This window comes from Vicia villosa, unplaced genomic scaffold, assembly GCF_029867415.1.
Source record: "Vicia villosa cultivar HV-30 ecotype Madison, WI unplaced genomic scaffold, Vvil1.0 ctg.001122F_1_1, whole genome shotgun sequence".
Classification (NCBI taxonomy): Eukaryota; Viridiplantae; Streptophyta; class Magnoliopsida; order Fabales; family Fabaceae; genus Vicia; species Vicia villosa.
In genome coordinates this window covers 425,084-446,498 of record NW_026705489.1, presented here as the reverse complement: position 1 = coordinate 446,498, position 21,415 = coordinate 425,084, and the positions used below count along the sequence as shown (strand labels likewise).

Below are 21,415 nucleotides of genomic sequence, written 5' to 3'. Positions count from 1 at the left end.
CAAGGATGATACAGTTGCGGGTCGGGCAACCGATAGAACAGAGGCTCGTGCTAGGGTTGATGCCGATGAGGCTGGTACGTCAGTCTTACGGGCTGGACACATTGCTCCGACCGGTTCTAACCGGAAACGGAGGGCAGAGGAGGCGCAGGCGGGTAGGGGGTTCCGTGCACCTCGGCGCCGGGGTGGTAGAGCATCCAATGTTATGGACGGGAAGGATGAGGTTGGTTAGGCTACTAGGGTTGAGGTTGTTGCTTGGGAGGATGTTGCTAGGGTTAGGGATGTTGTTCGGGAGGTTACTGCGGAGGATGTTGCTAGGGTTGAGCCGGTGGTTCATAGGGTTGAGCCTGAGTAGACCAGGGTTGAGCTGGAGGTACATGTTGCTGATGAGGTGGTGGTTGAGAAGCGGGTGACTGTGGTTGCTAAGGAGGTGGTTATGCATGATACGGACACCACCACAAGTGCATCTACAGAGCCATCAGTACACACTAATGAGGCTTATCCAGGAGGATCTTCTAAGAGGTCGGTTTTGACAGCCTATGCTGACCATGTCACCTTTAGGATATGGCAGGGCAAGATATGTAACATTGCTTAATTTTTATTATGAAATTTGAATTATACTGCTGTGTTTTTATTGTATTTTTTTAATTGTATTTTTTTTGTTACAGGAGCGTCCAGTGCTGAAGCTCACTTCTCACGGGTCGAAGTTGAAGAACTTCCCCGAGGGACCGATGCCTAAGGAGGTGGCGAGGATCGTTCGGGACTTCCATTTGTTGGACTTTGCTTGATGCTCCTTGTCAATGTTGGACGCCCCTCTCTTATCAGCTTTTGTGCAGAAATGGCACCCGAAGACATCATCCTTCCATCTTCCCTTCGGGAAGACGACGGTTACTCTGGATGATGTGCATGCTCTGTTCACCTTCCTATAGCTGGTACATTTTTTACACCAGTTCATGGGGACCAGACGACGGCGGTGCAAATGGTGAGGGATGCATTAGAGGTTTATGAGCTGGTTGTGCTCAAGGAGTTTGGTGACACTCGAGGCTTTCACCTAAGGATGTCTTGGCTGAGGAAGGTTTATCAGTAGTTGGTCGATGCGGGGAGGTACAAGGTTGCCGTTAGGACGTATATACTACATCTAATGGCATATACTCTCTTGGGGACAAGTCTGCATATTATATAGATGTCTAATATCTGACTCTCTTCAGCGACCTTAATACCCCGTGTTAGGCTTGGGGAGTGGCTGCTCAGACGATGCTATACATAGCGCTTGATGCCGCTTCTCGTCCTAACACCAGTAGCTTGCTGGTTATCAGAGATTGCTACAGGTATATATTCTTAACAAGTTTTTTGTGTTTTATGTAGTGTTGGATCTACGAGCACTTTTCTCGGGTCTGCGAGCGGAGGACTACCCATTGTGCGACTTCTGACCCTTGTGCGATGAGGTGGAAAGCCAGACAGACCCTTCTAGGAGAGGCACCCATGATAGAGTACAGGCGGAAGCTGGATGCTCTGACGCTGGATGATGTCATCTGGACATCGTATACAGGTCACCGTGGGCATCGTCCTTTTGATCCATCCTCCTTATACTCAGGTTATGTCAGATGGGAGAGCCATGTGGCTAGACACTTGCCTGAGTGGTGTCTACGCCAGTATGGTTATATACAGGGCATCCCACGACCGGTCCCGGAGGCTCCAGCTGGTGGCATTGTTAGGATGGATACCTCGAGTGGTTCCTCAGAGTGTCGCACCCTAGGGCCAGCCCCACATTTGCCGCAACATTTGATGTTCTAGGGCATTCAGGGCCATGGCTTCTTCACCACCATCACCACCTCCACCCCCCGCTGGTGACCAGGACAGCCGCCTGCATTACTTCGCAGTTCACTTGGATAGTCTCATGGGTCTTGTGAACCCTGATGGTGAGGTCCATAGTATTTTAGCTAGGTTGGTTGATGTTGCCCGTGGAGGACCTATGTGATTTATATTTTTTATGATTGTATTATTTGTATATTTTGTACGAACATCTTTTTAATGACATAATCTTTTTTGCTAGTACATGTTTCGAGTAGATAAAAAAATAACATCAATAACAAACAAACATAGTTAACAAACATCAGATGACAACTACAAGCATAAAATTGACAATCAGACCCTCAAAAAGTGTCAGCAAATTCTCAACCGTTAAAAAACAAAAAAATTTAAACATACCGGAAATTTATTTTATTTGAAATTTCAGGTATACCGGAATTTTGTAATTTCCGGTATACCTGAAATTTCAAATTTTCGATATACCAGAAATTTCAAATAAACTAAATTTCCGATATGTTTTATCAAAAATTTAAAATTAACTGAATTTCTGGTATTTTTTACTAGAAATTTTGAAGTGTATACCATAAATTTTCAACGAAATTTCTTTGATTTTCATTTTTTTTAACAGGGATAAAGTGGGAATAAAAATATGGGGATGGCAGGATCAATTTTTGGGATGGCTAGTTGTGAGATATTGGATCGAACTCTAGTATTGTCGAAGGGTAGTTTCTTGGTTCGACAGTTCGACAGAGTTAAGCATGAAGTCGAAGGATTGTTCACATGCTGGTGTCGAAGTGTGCATGCTGTAGTCGAAGATGGGTCTAGCATGCAGATGTCGAAGATGCTAGGGTTGTTAGCATGTTAAATTAGGTTTTAGTGTTTAAACCCTAATTTGTTAAGTTAGCTTGTTTATTAAGTTGGCTTGTGTAATAGGCCTTGCTGAAAAAGCCCATTAGTTAGTATGTTAGGTTTTATTATAAATAGCATACTAGTCTCTCATCATTGCTAAGCTGCAAATCCTAATTTAGGGTGAGAGAGGTTATTTGTTATTCTTGTAAACTTGTAATCTTGTTTTAAGAGAAAGTAAAAGAATAGCAGTTATAACCAATTCTTGTGTTCCTCTTCTTCCTTGTCCTTTATTCTTCCTTGCTTTATACTTTGTTCTTGGCATTGAATTCACAACAAATTGGTGCGGTGAGCGTGGATGAAGATGCCGTCAACAAAGTATGAGATTGAAAAGTTCACCGGAGTGAATGATTTCGGTCTGTGGCGCTTGAAGATGAAAGCCCTACTGGTTCAGCAGGGGTGTTTGGAAGCGTTGAAGGGAGAGGCAGCCATGAATGCTGCATTAACGGCAGCGGAGAAGACGACTATGATTGAGAAGGCACACAGCGCAATTTTGTTGAGCCTTGGTGATAAGGTTCTCAGGCAGGTATCAAAGGAGACGACGGCATCAGGGTTATGGGTGAAACTTGAAAGTTTGTATATGACCAAATCGCTGGTAAATCGACTCTACCTGAAGCAAGCTTTGTATTCATTCAAGATGATTGAAGACAAAGTATTGGCTGAGCAGTTGGATATGTTCAACAAGCTGATTCTTGATCTTGAAAATATTGATGTGAAGATTGATGATGAAGATCAAGCGCTGTTACTATTGTGCGCTTTGCCTCGATCACATGCTCACTTCAAAGAAACTCTCTTGTATGGAAGGGAGTCCCTGACGTTTGAAGAAGTTCAATCAGCCTTGTACTCTAAGGACTTGAATGAACGAAAGGAGCATAAACCTTCGACTGTTGGCGAAGGTTTGGCCGTTAAAGGAAAACTCTTACGAAAGGATGGTAAGTTCGACAAGAAGAAAGGCAAAAGCCAGTCGAAGACTTACAGTGGCGAAGCATCTGGCATTCGATGCTACCATTGTAAGAAGGAGGGTCACACAAGAAAGGTGTGCCCTGAACGCTTGAAATATCATGGAGGTAAGGATAATGGCAACGCTGCCATTGTTCAAGATGATTTCGAATCATCTGATTTTCTTGTGGTTTCAAGCAGTGACTCTAAGAAGGAGTGGATTATGGATTCAGGTTGCACTTGGCACATGACTCCAAACAAAGACTTGTTCGAGGAATTATGTGATCAAGATGGTGGATCAGTATTGCTGGGAAACAACAAGGCTTGCAAGATGGCATGTGTTGGATCTGTGAGATTCAAGCTCCATGATGAGTCAATAAGGTTGTTGACTGAAGTCAGGTATGTTCCTGATTTGAAAAGAAATCTGCTTTCTCTTGGTGAATTCGACAAGAAAGGATATGTTTTCCAAGGAGAGAAAAGTATCCTAAGAGTCATGAAGGGTTCGAAGGAAGTCTTGAGAGGCGTGAAGAAACAAGGCTTGTATACCCTTGAGGCTGAAGTTGTAAGTGGTTTGACAAATGTTGCATCCACGAAACCTTTGTCGAAAACAGAAATCTGGCACATGAGATTGGGCCATGTCAGTGAAAGGGGTCTGGTCGAATTAGGGAAACAAAATCTGCTTGGTGGAGACAAAGTCGAAAAGCTGAAGTTTTGTGAACCCTGTGTACTTGGAAAATCTTGCAGAGTGAAGTTCAACAAAGGCAAACAAAGAACACATGGATCCCTTGATTACATCCATGCTGATCTTTTGGGGCCTGCAAGGTGTCCATCACATTCAGGAGCAAGGTATTTTCTATCCATAGTAGATGATTATTCCAGAAAATTATGGGTATTCATCCAGAAGACTAAGGATGAAACTTTTGAGAATTTCAAAAGTTGGAAGACTCTGGTTGAAAATCAGACTGGCAGAAAGGTCAAGAGGTTGAGAACCGACAATGGCCTTGAATTTTGCAATGAGGCATTCGACAGTTTTTGTGCTGCCTCTGGTATTGCAAGGCATAGAACTACTGCAGGTACTCCACAGCAAAATGGTTTGGCTGAAAGGTTTAATCGAACTATTTTGGAGAGAGTCAGATGCATGTTGACTAGTGCGGGGTTAACAAAGGTGTTCTGGGCTGAGGCTGTTTCGACAGCAACATATCTGATAAACAGATGTCCTTCGACAGCGTTAGATATGAAGACACCTGAAGAAGTTTGGTCGGGACATCCACCAGATCTCGACAAACTGAGAGTATTTGGCTGCGTAGCCTATGCTCACATTAGGCAAGACAAGGTCGAACCTAGAGCTCTGAAATGCATGTTCATGGGATACCCTGAAGGAGTCAAAGCTTATAGGCTATGGTGCCTAGAGCCAGGTCACAGGAGGTGTATCACAAGTCGAGATGTAGTTTTCAATGAAGCTGAAATGGCTTTTAAGAAAACTGATAATGTTGGTCGAAGTACAGAAACATCGGACGAAGAGCTGGAACAGGTAGAGATTCCTGTTGAGGTGGAGCATGTTGATGCTGAATTGCATATCCCAGATGAAGTCGAAGAAGAAGCAGAAGATGCTGAAGTTGAGGAAACTGACGATGACTACCTATTGTCGAGAGATAGGTCGAGAAGAGTCATCAAGCCACCTCAAAGACTTGGATATGCAGATCTTATAGCTTATGCCTTAATCTCTGCAAGTGAGGTTCTAGACGAAGAACCTAGAGACTATAAGGAAGTTATGAGGAGTCGAAATAAGACTGAATGGCTGAAGGCCATGGATGATGAGATAAAATCTCTTCATGATAATCATACCTGGGAACTGATCAAGAAACCTGCTGGGGCAAGGTTAGTCAGCTGTAAATGGATTTTCAAAGTTAAGGAAGGAATTGAAGGAGTGACGTCGAAAAGATACAAGGCAAGGTTAGTTGCAAGGGGTTTCACTCAGAAAGAAGGTGTCGACTTCAATGATGTGTTTTCTCCTGTTGTGAAGCATAGGTCCATTCGAATGTTGCTTGCCATGGTGGCACAGTTCGATCTTGAACTGGAACAAATGGATGTGAAGACTGCGTTCTTGTATGGTGATTTAGATGAAACGATCCTGATGAGGCAACCTGAAGGGTATGTCGAAAAGGGGAAGGAAGATTATGTGTGCGAGTTAAAGAGATCTTTGTATGGGCTGAAACAATCTCCTCGACAGTGGAATAGGAGATTCGACAAGTTCATGGCACGCATAAGTTTCATTAGAAGTCAGTTCGACCACTGCGTTTACTTCAGATTTCGATCTGGTAATTCATTTGTTATTTTGTTGCTTTATGTGGTTGATATTCTCATAGCAAGCAACAATGTTGAAGATGTGACGAGGGTGAAGGCTGAACTCAATAAGGAGTTCGATATGAAGGATCTGGGAGCTGCTTCCAGGATTCTTGGAATTGACATTCGAAGAGATAGAAAGAAGTCGAAGTTATGCCTATCTCAAGAGGCATATCTACGGAAGATTCTTGAAAAGTTTGGTATGTCGAATTCGAAGCCAGTTGTGACTCCAACAAACCCTCAATTCAAGCTGAGTATTGATCAGTGTCCCAGTACTGATGTCGAAAGAGCCTATATGAATAGCATCCCATATGCTAATATAGTCGGTTCTTTGATGTATGCTATGGTCTGTACTAGGCCCGACATAGCATATGCAGTAAGTCTTGTAAGCAGGTACATGGCGAATCCTGGAAAGGCTCACTGGCAAGCATTGAAGTGGATTTTAAGGTACATAAATGGGTCTCTGAATAGAGTCCTAATTTATGGTGGAGCCTTGGGTGAAGATAGTAAAGCAGTAATAGAAGGATATGTCGACTCTGATTATGCAGGTTGTATGGATTCCAGAAAATCTATTTCTGGATATGTTTTCACTATGTTTGGCACTGCAATTAGTTGGAAAGCAACACTTCAGAAGGTTGTTGCTCTATCAACCACTGAAGCGGAGTATATTGCCCTAACTGAAGCTGTGAAAGAAGCATTGTGGCTTGAAGGTTTTGCGAATGAGCTGAAACTTCAAGGTCGAGGTATCACTGTTAAATGTGATAGTCAAAGTGCAATACACCTGTCGAAGAATTCAGCCTATCATGAGCGAACTAAGCACATTGATGTGAGGCTGCATTTCGTCAGAGGAGTAATCGAGCGTGGAGAAGTCCAAGTGCTGAAGGTTTCGACTGAAGACAATGCTGCTGATATGATCACCAAGACATTGCCGAGTTGCAAGTTTTTCCACTGTATGCAGTTGATAAAGCTGCATGAAGAAAGCTAGTTTGTTCCTTGACGTTGTAGAGTTAGGTCCAAGGTGGAGATTTGTGAGATATTGGATCGAACTCTAGTATTGTCGAAGGGTAGTTTCTTGGTTCGACAGTTCGACAGAGTTAAGCATGAAGTCGAAGGATTGTTCACATGCTGGTGTCGAAGTGTGCATGCTGTAGTCGAAGATGGGTCTAGCATGCAGATGTCGAAGATGCTAGGGTTGTTAGCATGTTAAATTAGGTTTTAGTGTTTAAACCCTAATTTGTTAAGTTAGCTTGTTTATTAAGTTGGCTTGTGTAATAGGCCTTGCTGAAAAAGCCCATTAGTTAGTATGTTAGGTTTTATTATAAATAGCATACTAGTCTCTCATCATTGCTAAGCTGCAAATCCTAATTTAGGGTGAGAGAGGTTATTTGTTATTCTTGTAAACTTGTAATCTTGTTTTAAGAGAAAGTAAAAGAATAGCAGTTATAACCAATTCTTGTGTTCCTCTTCTTCCTTGTCCTTTATTCTTCCTTGCTTTATACTTTGTTCTTGGCATTGAATTCACAACACTAGTTAATTTCTATTCAGATTGTCTAACATTTTAGAATCTTACAATAACATATTTGTATGTCCGCACAAGGTTGACAAAACCTTGAAATAAAATAAACAATTCGAGAATAAATTAAAAGAAATGTGACATTCGATTTCTAAAATAGAGTGTTTATACATTAAAAGTCATAGGGATAATGTTAGAAGAATTACTAATAGACTAGAAAAAAAAGTCTAGCCACCTAAGTTATTTAAGCCTCAAATGTTTCGACTTAAACAATATCTTAAAGTTTTTATGAGAAAATAGATGATGCACTGACAGTGTAAAATAACTTTACACTGTCAATCAATCACAATCATGTATCTAATTAAATTAATATTTTATTTTTAGAAAAATTTAGTAACATGCGGATTGATGGTCTACTATTGAATAACAGTGTAATACTATTTTATATTATCAGTGCATATCCAATAAACTTTTTATTTTATTTTATTATAATAATATATAATAACACATTAGACAAATAAATTATCATAATTGAATTGTTAAAAATTGTGTCTTTTTTCTTTTGGTCTTGAGTTCAATTTTTAGCAACAACAAAAATAATTACTTAAAATATATTTTATAGGTCTCGTTTTAAAATTTAATTTATACCTCCAAACAGATTGGGCCGAAAGATCTATTAAGATCACATGTGCTGAATTGTTTTTTGTTTGTTATATTTTTTTTATTATAATAATAATAATAATAATAATAATAATTATTATATATTTATATTAATAATTTTTTTGTTAGTATGAAGTTATATTATATTATATTTATTATTTTTTTTTCGTTTTTTGAATATAACAATAATATATATGTTTGTTGTAAATATTTAAATTAATAGATTAATTGGATTGTTTTATACAATAATAATAATAATAATAATAATAATAATAATAATAATAATAATAATAATTGTGTATTTTTTTTTTGTAATCAAGAAATAATATTAAACGGAGAACTAAGGGTTCTCCAACCCGATTACAAAGGAGGAGCGGGAAAGCCCGACAAAAAGAAAAATTACACACCAATTACCCTTACGAAAGGAAGAAAAGCGGATCCTTATTAAAATCGTAAAAAGTATAATTGGGATGGGTAATCTTCCCACAAAAAGACCATTTCAAAACCAAGAACTTGATGTTCTAAACGGTATTGTTAATGCTCCAAGCTTCCTCCCGAAAGCGCACACCATTCCTAAGTAACCAAAAAGACCAAACGGGTGGCAAGCCACACCATGTCCAATTTACTATCTTTAATCTTTCTAGAGCGGAAAAACAAGCGTCACTCCATAAAATGCGGTGAACACTCATTTTCCGACATACCCCCTTTACCAACCCAAAAAGCTATGTCACTCCAAATCTTTGTACCCACCAAACAACCAAAAAAGAAATGATCCCTATCCTCCGAATCAATGCCACACAAAACGCATTTAGAGTTTTCAAAGGAGAAGGTCATACCTCTATACACCAAACCATCAACCGTTGGAAGTCTATCTTTAAAAAGTCTCCATCCAAAGGCCTTGATTTTGAACGGAACCTCCATTTTCCATAATAGACCAAAAACACCGTCATGAATGTTAGGCGGACCGAACGGAATATAGAGATTCAAGTAAAAATTATAACAAGAAGCTACCGAAAAGTCCATCGACGATCCTTCAGTCCAACTAACCGAGTCCATGCCGTGTCTCCACCCAATGAAAGCATCCACCCGACTTTTCATCTTCAACAATTCCGCCTCTAAATAATTACCCTCCAAATTTAAACCAAAATCACCCCAACACCAAGCACCTTCTTTCCACCCCCCATTCCCGCCAGCGAAACACCCTTCAAATTAGAGTTTAAATACAAATCAGGGAACTCCTCTTTCAAAGGAATCCCTTCCAACCAAGAAGTTTCCCAAAACGGCGTGTGAAACCCATTGTGAATGTTAAATTTAACCTTTTCTACCATAGGATCCACATGAAAAGAAGAACTAATCTTAACCAAATCTCTCCACCAAATCGAAGAAAAAGATGAAGAAGCACTAAGTTTAGAATAGGGAGAATTACTAACCTTACTATTAATCAACAAAGAGGACGATAAGTCACCTTACCGGGCTTTCAAGACATCTAGCCAAAGAGAAGATCGACCTTGTAATATTCGCCACCTCCACTTGTTAAGAAGAGAAATATTGAACAACGCGATATCCTTAACTCTTAAACCACCTTTCTCTATGTGAAGAGATAAATCTTTCCACCGCACCCAATGAATCTTTCTTTTCTCCTCTAATCCTCCCCAAAGGAATTTACTTTGCAAGCTATTAAATTTCTTTACCACCTTCAACGGCATTTTATAAAAAGACATAGTGAAAATGGAGAGAGAACTTAGAACCGACTTCAAAAGAGTAATCATACCTCCTAAATTCAAGAAGCGATTAGTCCAACCTTCCAATCTAGCCTTCGTCTTGTTCAAAAGAGGATCCCAAGTAGATTCCAACCTCGGATTGTGACCAATCGGAATGCCAAGGAAGATAAACTTGATTTCCTCAATTTTACAAGACAAAAAGTGGGATGCCGCTTCCAAGAATTGCTAACTAGAATTAATCCCAATCAACTTACTTTTGTGATAATTAATCCCAAGGCCCGACACAAGTTCAAAGGCTCTAAGAACCGCCTTAATCGACCGAATATGCTTCCAACTACCGTCCCCCACCAATAAAGTGTCTTCCGCAAATTGAAGGATGTCCACCCTACACTTTCCTTCGAGAACAAAAGATTCTAAGTCCCCTAACTCAATAGATTTTCTCACCAAGGTCGTGAGCGCTTCTGCTACCAAAACAAAAAGAAAAGGAGAAATAGGATCTCCTTGTCTCAACCCTCTATAAACACCGAATTCTTTCGAAGAGCTCCCATTCACAAGCACCGACATATCGCTCTTAAACACCAATAATTCCATCCACTTTATCCATATCCTTCCGAACCCCATCGCTTTGAACATAAAATGAAGAAAAGTCCAACTCACCTTATCGTACGCCTTTTTGAAGTCAACTTTGAAAAGGGTACAATTACTACCCGCCTTCCTAGCATAATCAACCACCTCATTCGCTACAATCACCCCATCAAGCAATTGTCTTCCGGGAACAAACGCGGTTTGACAAGAAGAAATGATAGAGTTTAGCACCTTTTTAAGTCTCCCCGCCAAAAGTTTAGCCGCCACTTTATAAATACAACCCACCAAGCAAATGGGCCTAGAATCATCCAATCCCAAAGGATTATGTTTCTTTGGAATAAGAGTAAAAAAAGACGAAGTAATAGCCTTTGACAAAGAACTCCCTCCAAAAAAATAGTTGAAGAAATTGAAGAAATCTTCTTTAATGAAGAACCAACATCTTTTAATAAAGAGAAAGGAGTACCCGTTTGGCCCCGGGCTTTTGTCTCCTCCACATTCCCACACCGCCTATTTAATCTCATTTTGAAGGAAAGGTCTCTCCAATTCCTCCGTCTCTTCCTTACTTAAAGTATTGAACGGGATACCCTCCAAAGAAGGTCTACTAATCTCCGTTTCCACAAACTTCTCCTCAAAGTGCTTGAATACCGTCTCCCTAACCTCTTCAACCGTCTCCGCCAATCCTTTCGGAGAAAGAATATGACCTAAATGATTGTTTCTCCTTCTTTGTTTCATCACCTTGTGCAAAGAACCGCTATTGGAGTCTCCTTCCTTAATCCAACTCAACCTAGACTTTTGTAATAACATATTTTCTTTTATTCTCAAATTCCTCCAAAACTTACTACTCGCTTCCTTTCTAAACTCCATAGTGCTATCAAAGTTGAAATAATCGTCGGAGGCTAATTTGTCGTCGGCCAAATTCATCTTGCTAGCACCGTCCTCCATCTCCAAGTCAATTCTACCAAACACATCCTTGTTCCAAATCCTTAACTTATCTTTTAGAAGCCTTAGTTTTTCCTTTAACACGAAATCTCCTCTTCCTTCCACCTTAAGGCTTTTCCATTCTTTCTCCACAAAAGGAATAAAAGAATCGAAGCTAAACCATTCATTGTTGAATTTAAATGGTTTTGGTCCCCGATTCCTTTGGTCTTTCAAAATCCATATAGGACAATGATCCGAAATATCCCTATCACCAATAAATTGACCCATAATCTCCCATCTAGTCACCACATCGTTGGACACGATAAAGTGATGGATTCTACTCATAGACTTCCCGTCCCCGCTAAACCAAGAGAACTTTTTTCCTTTGCAAGGAATGTTCACCAACGCGCTTCTATCAATAAACTCCGAAAATAGATCCATATCTCTTTTATGCACGTACACCCCTTGCCCCTTCCTTTCTCTAGTGTTTTTAATCACGTTGAAATTCCCTCCCATAATCCATTCCCCATCCTTAAAAGTCTCCTTTAGCTCAAGCAACTTCTTCCATAACGCAATCTTTTTGATCAAAAGACAAGGCGAATACACATTAATCACATAATAACACTTATTCTCCCAACAAGCTTTTATACCTAAGTAACCCTCTCCTTTAAAACTATTAACCACCTCCACTTTATCATTCCATAAAATGAGCAATCCTCCCGACCTACCAAGCGAATTGGAATAAGAAAAACCCACCTCCGGAGAATACCAAAAAGACTTGGCCAAATTAGCATCCATGTTGATAACCTTAGTTTCTTGAATTAAAAACACGTCCGCATTACCTTTTTTTATCAAAGAGCTAATCCTCCTTATTTTGAGTGCATTCACTCCCCCCTAATATTCATGGAACCTATAATCATTGATCACCTTCTTTAATCTCCTTCCTTACCTCCCCTTTTTTTTCTCCCCCTAACTCCAAAAACTCAATCTTATTCATAAGATTTTCCCTTCCCTTCGCTTCAACAACCCCAAGTGCCACAATGGCCGAACAAAGTTTACCCCCAATATCCACATCCATAAGTCTCCATTGTCTCCCATTATTTCTCCCAATATCAGATTCTTCATTTTGTTCGCCATAACAAATCGAGTTAAGCCCAACATTGACACCACTGTTAATCTCCATAAAATTATCCCCAACTAGAGTATTGATGGGACTTAAAACAGAACCAAACTCCGACACATGCTTGTTTCTGTTACCACTATATGCCTTTCCTTCCATATCATTTACCAATCTCAGCCTCAACTTCTTCCTATGTTTCGGTCTAGTTCTGTCCTCAGCCAAGGCTAGGGAACAAGCAACCTTGCTGGGAAAAACTTTCGAATCCGGACCGCCAATCTTGCCGGATGAAACTTTCGTTCCAGAACACATGGAGACCGTAGCAGTGGGTTGCAGAGCAACATTCATCAAATTCAGGCCAGTAAAGACGCTACTGTTATGGACCTTCAGAATTGCGTTATCAAACTCCCTAAAAATGCTATTCGCCGTAATATCCCCTGAACATCCGACAACACTCTCTCCGGCGTTCTTCTTTGGCTTACTAACCTCGGAAGCCCCTGAACTTGAAACAACGAATGTCCTCTCATTTTCCTCCCTAAACACCTTATCTGAGAATTGCTCTATGATGTCCTCCAAATTGACAGAAATACGGTCGAAGATCCAAAGGCTATTATCATCGCTAAATTCATAAGACGACTCAGACGAAGATGGAGATTTAGGAATTTTGCGAATACCTGCAGAATCGGTAGGAATGCCCCAAGGATCCTCCCTAATCGTTAAGCAAAACTTCTTCCCATCGATGTTAGCAGTGACGGTGTTAGGAGTAATAAACGACAATCGAACCTTAACTAGAATCCTGGCGACGTCGAAAGCGCGGCCTTTAGCCGTTCTCTCATCAATGCAACGAAAGAGCCCCAACTTTCAGCCAATGCCACGAAGAAATCCGAGTGCCTAACTTCACTGAACCAACTCCTCCACCAATCCTGCCCCTCCCCAATCAGATCCTGAATAAATCCCTCTTCTGATTCTTCGAGGAGACAAACATTACCTCCCATCGGAGAAGCTTTAACTGCAAAGACCCCTTCCATCTCCATATATGTTTGAATGTTGTATGCCAATCCCGGAATAGCCACTTTCCCTATAAAAGCGTTTGCAAACCTACTTCTGTGATTCTCCGAGGATGTGAAGCAAACCTCCTTAGTCGCTGTTGTTCCTTTTACACGGTTCGAAACGTCGTTCAAAGGAGTTCCCTCCACAACATTGGAAAATGAACGGATCAGCGGTTTCACTACACCAAAGCTACTGATATTACCTTCTCTTTTGGGTAGATTATGCCCAACAGGATGTCTCACAAAGCCCCCTTGCTTCCTCTCAAAACGGGGAAGGTTAACGTGAAGTTTCTTCTCCCCAATCACCACATTGTCCAATCTGACCGCAAGTAACCGTCCATCATCGACCTCCACGAATCTGGCGAAACCAAATCATTTGCCAAATTTATTCCTTCTAGGCGAAATTGCCACCTCAACCACATTCCCGATACACCAGAAAAGATCAAACAAATCTTTCGCGCAAGATTCCTCAGGAAATTTTGAAACATAGAACGAAGTCACCTTCTTGGAGAAATTGGGCAGATTACGTTTCCAGCCTCCCAATGGAAAAGTGTCCCACCGGTGGAAACTTCCCCCCCGCTTGACGAGAACGCGAAACTTTCTTCCACCCATCCTCTTGCTGAACGAACCTCCGATCCCTCATCGGATAAATAAAACACAGAAAACGTACAAGAGAATCCTCAGCTAGCACATACAAAACCAACACGAAGACTCTAAACCAGAACGGATCCAAACCCAGAAGAAACCAACAAAGAAGCCTAAATAGAGAATACCAAACGAAGGTGGCTGCACAGAACACTAAACCCGGCGATCCCAAAAAGCCCTAAATCGATATCGATTTGAACCTTCTCACCATGGTCCCTGAGCCCTAAAGCCAGGAATTTAAACCGAAGATGAGAGAGAACAAGATACCTCTATAAGAGCTTTCAAGATCCACCGAGAACACTGAAGGACACTCGCGGCAGCACACCAGAAAGCTACCGGGAACCCCCAATCGGAAATCGCATCTTCTTATTTTATTGACTATTTTTTTATGAAAATTACTGTAATTTTGTATTTTATAATAATTGTGTATTAATTAAAGAAATATAAAACACCATAGATAAAAATATTTTATGTTAAAAATCTGTAAAATATAATATAATTGATTATCATATTATTAAAATGTACCAAACATATTTATTTTTAAAATATAAAATGAAATTAGTCTAACAATATATATATATATATATATATATATATATATATATATATATATATATATATATATATATATATATAACCGATCTGGTTAATATAAATAAAGATACGACAGACAAAACATAAAACATGGTTTTTGGGTTTTAAACGTGAGTTGGAAATCATTATTTTTCGCAACGAAGTGAACACCACTACCTATCATTGACTGTTTATTATTCGGAATATGAAATGTTATAATAATATTAATATAACCAATTTCTTGAAGGAGCCCTTCAATAGATAACATTTTCTATTAATAATATACTTTGCTTTCACATTATCATACATACATTATTCACCTATATAATGCGTGTGCAATGAATTGCCTCTACTTAAAAAGCATTTGCATTATTTATCAAACACAAACAAAGAAAGATAACAGAAACAAGAATGGATCTAACACAAGTACTACACATGAATGGAGATGTGGAAGAAGCAAGCTATGCAAACAACTCCTTAATTCAGAGAGAGGCCATTTCCTTGGCAACATCTGCGAGAATTAAAGCCATAACAAACCTATATTGTAGCTTGTGCCCTAGAAGTTTAGATATTGCAGATTTGGGTTGCTCTTCCGGACCAAATGCATTGTTGGTGACTTCAGAAATAATCAAGGTTGTAGAAAAGCTTTGTCAAGAGATAAATCATAAATCTCCGGAATATAACGTCTTTTTGAACGATCTGTCGGGGAATGACTTCAACAGCATATTCAAATCTCTTGACACATTCAAAGAAAAACTATGTAATGAAATGGAAACTGAAATGGGTCCTTGCTACTTCTTTGGTGTTCCTGGTTCCTTTTATGGTCGACTTTTTCCTAATAATAGTTTGCATCTTGTCCATTCTTCGTATAGCCTTCATTGGCTATCTAAGGTTTGCTTACGTTAATTATCTCTCTTTTTATATGCTATTTATATTTTTACATTATTACTTAATCAACTTTTTCACTCCATTCCAATATAAATAGGTTCCACGAGGTGTAGATAATAATAAGGGCAATATTTATATCACGATCACAAGCCCCTCAAATGTTCTCGAGGCTTATTACGAGCAATTTCATATAGATTTCTCTCTTTTTCTCAAGTGTCGTGCTCAAGAAATAGTTGAAGGGGGTTGCATGATACTAACATTTTTAGGAAGAGAAAGCGACGAATTATTAAGCAACGGTGTTTGCTACGCTTGGGAACATTTGGCTACAGCTCTTAATGATATGGTCATGGAGGTAGGATGTGAGATCATTTTGTAACATTAATTTGAAACATTAGTGTGACAATATTAATATGAATTTTGCAATGTGTGTTACAGGGAATCATAGAAGAAGAGAAACTCAATACTTTTAACATTCCAAATTATTATCCATCTCCATCTGAAGTGAAATTGGAAGTTAAAACTGAAGGATCATTTTCCATCAATCAATTGGAGGTTTCAGAAACAAATGAGCATGCTCTTGAATCTAATATTTCTGAATCACTAACAAAAGGCACGAGGGCTGTAATTGAACCTTTGTTAATTAGGCATTTTGGTGAAAGTGTCACTACAGAGGTATTTGACCGCTTTAGGAAAATAATAAAAGCTGGAATATCCAAAGAGAGAACTAAGATCACCAATCTTACCCTAACATTGACTAGAAAAGCATGAGCAAAACATTTGTTTATGATTAATATTTGCTTAATGATTTTCGAAGTCGGTTTTATGGTTTATACCACCTACAATGTTTGAGTATGATTTATTTATGAGTGGATAGATAGTGTTTACCCTTTACATTTGTTGCACTTTGGTCTTTGAATTCTCTTTGTATTGAGTTTGATTATCCTTTATACTTATTTTTTATGTATTTCTATAGTCTTTCTAATAAAAAATGTTACTTTCTCAGGACAACAAACATGCTTTATTTTTATAGTTAACATGAGCTTTTTCTTAGACTTTCAAGTTATTTGAGAATATCTCTTTGAGGGTTCAAGATATTTTAAATCGCTACATATTTATGAATTTTAAACCTCATCATTACAAACAAAATTATTATTATTGATTTTTACGACATAAAAAAGTGAGTATTTTTTTCTTCTGTATTTAATCCCTATAAAAAGAAAATTATAAACTGGACAAAATTGATGTAGGCACTAATTGAAATAAAAGAAAAATAAGCATTAAAATTGGACAAACTTGATGTAGGGACTAACCGAAAGATATATGATTTTTATAAAGATGTACTACTATAAAACAAACTTTTATCTCAGTTGGAAAATAGTCTTTACCTTAATTGGGAGTCTGAGACAATGCAAGATGCTATGAAAAGTGCGTCACTTTTCACCTGAGTCAATGACCGAGGAAAAAAATTAACTATTTTCCTCAGTTGGGATGTTAATTGAGAGGAAATCCCTCACTTGTCACATTTGTTGGGGTTTGATTCGAGGGAAAAAATTCCACTTCTCCCATTGAGTGGTGTGTTAATTAACCAAGGAGAAATCCTTCACTTCTTTCATTAATGGTTTGAATGGTTAGTTAAGGGATAAGGGGTAAGTCACTTTTCACATCGATTGAGATTCTAATTGATGTGTAGTCCCGCGTATTTTTTAAATATATATTTTTTAATTTTACAAAATTTTGGTTATAACTTATATTTTTTTAAATTATAACCACTACGCCGTACAAGGGCTTTTAGAGCGCTTTTTTGGGCTTTTAGAGCAAGCTGCCAAAGCCAGTGCTGCCGTAGGTAACGACAGCGTTTTTGAAACTCCAAAAGCGCTCTCGTAGCCCCCCTATAGCAGCTCTTTTTCTAGAAAAGCGCTCTCGTGTCCCCCCATAGCAACGCTTTTTCCAGAAAAGCGTTCTCGTAGCCTCCCCTATAGCAGCCCTTTTTCTAGAAAAGCGCCCTCGTAGCCTCCCAGATAGCAGCACTTTTATCAAGAAAAGCGCTCTCGTAGCCCCCCTATAACATCGTTTTTTTTCAGAAAGCGCTTTCGTAGGTTGCGCTTTTTTATCTTTTATGTTTTTTTTATTATCTTAGGCAGCGCTTTTAATTAAAAAGCATTTTGGTAGGTAGGCCTTTAAGAACGTTTTTTACAAGCGCTGTCGTTGCTAAATGCGGTATTTTAAAGTGCAACCTGTAATTTAAGCCTCCCAGTTCGACCTGTAATTTATATTTATTTTCAACCTGTAATATTTTTGACCTGTAATATATTTTCAACCTGTAATATTTTCAACCTATATTTATTTTTTACCTGTAATATATTTTCAACCTATAATATTTTCAACCATAGGTAGGACAATATATATCAATATAATACCGTTATATACCAAAATAAAATATATACACCATTAATATAGTTCAATTCACATGTTTACAACAGATACATATAATTAAATCATCAACAAAATACAACCCCAAAATTGTCAATATCCGACGAGCGCATGGTCCTGGTTCTGCAAAGTATGAACAGAACAACACGGTCAATTAAACTAACTTTGCTCAAACACAATTAAAGGCTCCAACACAAAGTCATTATCAAAGTCATAAAACTTTTTCACACAATATTGTATTCATACCTATATGAGTAGTCATTGAATATAAAATTGACACAATTCCTCTTTGATTTCTTCCAACTTAAGTTTCGTGTAAGAAGCAGCATAGAAGTCATCAAAGTACTACATAACAAAAACATAATATGCATGATTTAGTTAAATGTAATAAATTATAAGAAATTATCCTAAGTTATAAATCCATACCGTGATTGGAATCTCTAATTGATTCATTTGAAGGATTTCTTTCAAAAACCTCAAAACAAAGTATTTGCAATCTGTACTGTTTCGCTGTTGCGGACACTACATAGAAAAACAAATAAGATTTTTTAGTTGTCTTGTTTTATCAAGTAGCATAACTATTAATAGCAAAATTGTGAAAATTAATGTACCTGCACTTTGATCCAAGTAATGTTGTTTGATTTAGTTCGGGATACCTGTGCGTGTCTTTGACTTCGGAACACTTGTATTGATCTAACAAAAATATAAAAGTATATATTTAGATCAATCTCACAAATAAATATGCAAAAGGCTTGCCAAACTGAGTGCTCGCATCTTTCACCTTTTTCAAAAATTTGATCACCTGTCAAAAAAGGCGGGGCTGTACGTAGTTCGGCCTTTCCATTGAATGCTTTTCTCCACCCACGGTAGTGATGATTAGAATTTAAGAATCTACGATGACCGAGAAAGACATGTCTTATCCCTTTCTCGTACTCTTTCAACAATCGGTTTGAATTCATCCATGTCTTATCCATGTCTTAATTAAGCTAAACAAAAACAACTAATTATTAAGGCACAACATAGTATATACAGAATGAATCCGGAGCAATAAAACGCAACATATATATTCACGCAATTTCAGACAAATTCATCACAATACCAGTAATTTGAGAAAGAAATTTACCTCGGATTTTACCGAACTCAAGAAAATGTAGAGATTGAGCGCTGTATGTCGAACTAGGCCGGGAAACTCTGCTAATTCAAAGGAAAGAAAACTTCTATTATAATAAATTTCATACAATAAAAACCGACTCAACCACTAATTAGTTTATATACAAATGATGTTGGAACTATCTGTAATAGCATAAGTAGTGCATTAATGTGCGTTTACATAAAAAATGAGGCCATACTCCATAGCTTAAAAAAATATGTCAATCTTAAGAAAACTTGTGAATAAGTAATTTATTCAAGGAAGGGGGAGAGAATTGAAAAGAAATTCATTTCACTACTTGAAATATGATTGGAGGAAATCTTAAATGAATAGAAAGAAGTCCTTAAAAATGTATAAGTATATATATTCATCATTCATGATATTTTCTGGTAATAATTTGTTGGTACATTTTTCTTTAAACTATTATTAACATTTTTTTTCTTGTTTCATATTCATCCTAGAAAATGTCAACAATTCAGGTGTGATCCCTTATTCCCCTCGTTAACTTAATCACACACATTTTTCACTTTACTTTACAAAAAAACTATAACAACTTCATCATAACACAATGAGTCATAATATCAATCAACAACAACAATCTCCTGGTATGTTTTATTCTATGATTTATAATAATATTCACGTTATATTAATTTAATGTTTAGTAGCAAGAATTTTTATTGAATTAATCTAACTATTATTATTGTTAATTTTCACTAAATAACAAAATCTGAATTCAGTAGTGACTAACCTTTTTGTTGATAAAAATATTCAATCGTTAACGTTACTACACGGTTGAAAGGATATTCACAAACTCTGTTTCATTCCCTATAAAAGAGAGAAAATGTTAAATTCAGCTTCAATTATTCAAAATCAAACTTCAATCATAATAAACAAAATGGTAGTAAAGTAGTATTCTCATTCCCTTGAATACATAACACGTTCAATGTCAGCATAAAAAACCAAAAAGAATCCTACTTAGATATCAACCACAACAGAACTACAAGTAAAGAGCTGCACTGCTAACAACTACTGATAGCCTACAAATTCAGACTCCTAACCTAATACAAAACTTCAATAAAAGGTAAAATACAACAAAACCACACAAATTGTCTTAGTCCAAAACCACGAAATTCATTCTCAGTAACACAAAAGAATACAAGAATAAATGAACATGAACACTCAAACAAACAAACAAATGCGGATTGTCTCGAGTAACTTACCAGAAGCAGCAAACGACGGAAGAAGACAGTGGTTCTAGGTTTCGAACAATGAACGATGCTGGTGAGTGATGAATGAACGATGCTAATGAGGGAAGAAGACGGTGGCGAGGCGGCGAGAGACGGTGGCGAGGTGCTGAAGTGAAACGGCGAGTGACGGTGGCACGGTGAGCTTCTAGGTTTCAACAGTGAAAACGATGAACGAGGGCGAGAGATGCTTCTGATATTAGAATGAATTTTCTCTTAATTTTTGTTTTTAATTTCTAAACGCAAAACGAATTCGTTTAGTATAATTTTGTTTTTAAATTTAAAAAAAATGCTATGCCAACGCTTTTGAAAAGCGCCTTCGTAGCCTTACCTTATACCAGCGCTTTTTAGGAAAAAAGCGCTTTCGTAGCCTTACCTTATACTAGCGCTTTTAAAAGCGCTTTCGTAGAGACACCTTTAGCAGCTCTTTTTAAAAAGCGCTTTCATATATTCCCCTATAGCAGCGCTTTTGAAAAGCGCTCTTGTAGAGTCCCCTTTAGCAGCGTTTTTTCCCTTGATTTTTTGTTTTGTCTTTAGCAAAACCTATAGCAGCACTTTTCCTAAAAGCGCTTTCGTAGATGCGCTGCTAAAAGAAAAATTTAGCGTAGTGAACCTAAATGGTATATTTTGTACCTTATATTTAAATGCTACAAGGCCAAAATAAAAACTATACGTATTTATATAAAAATTAGAATGACACTCATCATGTACCAAAACCAAAACTATATATATTTATAAAAACTATCCATATTTACATCAGGTAGGTTGCTCGAACATATTCAAAGTGACTTTAAAACTATTCTTTGCCTTTGAGCCTTTTTGTCAATATCCATATTGTTTTTCATTAATGCATGTCTATGTGCGTTAGTTTTCAATTGTGTATGGATGTTGATTCTTTGTTTTCTAGAACCCTCATCTACGATGTTTA

General features: G+C 37.9%; 2 protein-coding genes across 2 annotated transcripts; one reads left to right on the top strand and one right to left on the bottom strand.

Annotated features, from left to right (window-relative positions):
- Nucleotides 1–10,980: 10,980 nt before the first annotated feature.
- LOC131633406 (uncharacterized) lies at nt 10,981–12,189 on the bottom strand. Its single transcript, XM_058904118.1, has one exon. It carries the CDS (start codon nt 12,187–12,189, stop codon nt 10,981–10,983), a length of 1,209 nt encoding a protein of 402 aa, XP_058760101.1.
- A 2,988-nt stretch (nt 12,190–15,177) lies between these two features.
- On the top strand, nt 15,178–16,431 carry LOC131633396 (S-adenosyl-L-methionine:benzoic acid/salicylic acid carboxyl methyltransferase 3-like). The gene is made up of 3 exons (XM_058904109.1): nt 15,178–15,666; nt 15,761–16,015; nt 16,099–16,431. The coding sequence occupies exons 1-3, from the start codon at nt 15,187–15,189 to the stop codon at nt 16,429–16,431; spliced, it is 1,068 nt and encodes a 355-aa protein (XP_058760092.1). The 5' UTR covers nt 15,178–15,186.
- Nucleotides 16,432–21,415: the final 4,984 nt, after the last annotated feature.

What these genes read in the sequence shown, in the direction of transcription:
- LOC131633406 (XM_058904118.1), bottom strand. Translation starts at nt 12,189, where the DNA reads ATGGATGCTAATTTGGCCAAGTCTTTTTGGTATTCTCCGGAGGTGGGT.
- LOC131633396 (XM_058904109.1), top strand. Translation starts at nt 15,187, where the DNA reads ATGGATCTAACACAAGTACTACACATGAATGGAGATGTGGAAGAAGCA. An exon ending in GCCTTCATTGGCTATCTAAG is followed by an intron (nt 15,667 to 15,760) that starts GTTTGCTTACGT and finishes CAATATAAATAG; the next exon opens with GTTCCACGAGGTGTAGATAA. An exon ending in TTAATGATATGGTCATGGAG is followed by an intron (nt 16,016 to 16,098) that starts GTAGGATGTGAG and finishes TGTGTGTTACAG; the next exon opens with GGAATCATAGAAGAAGAGAA.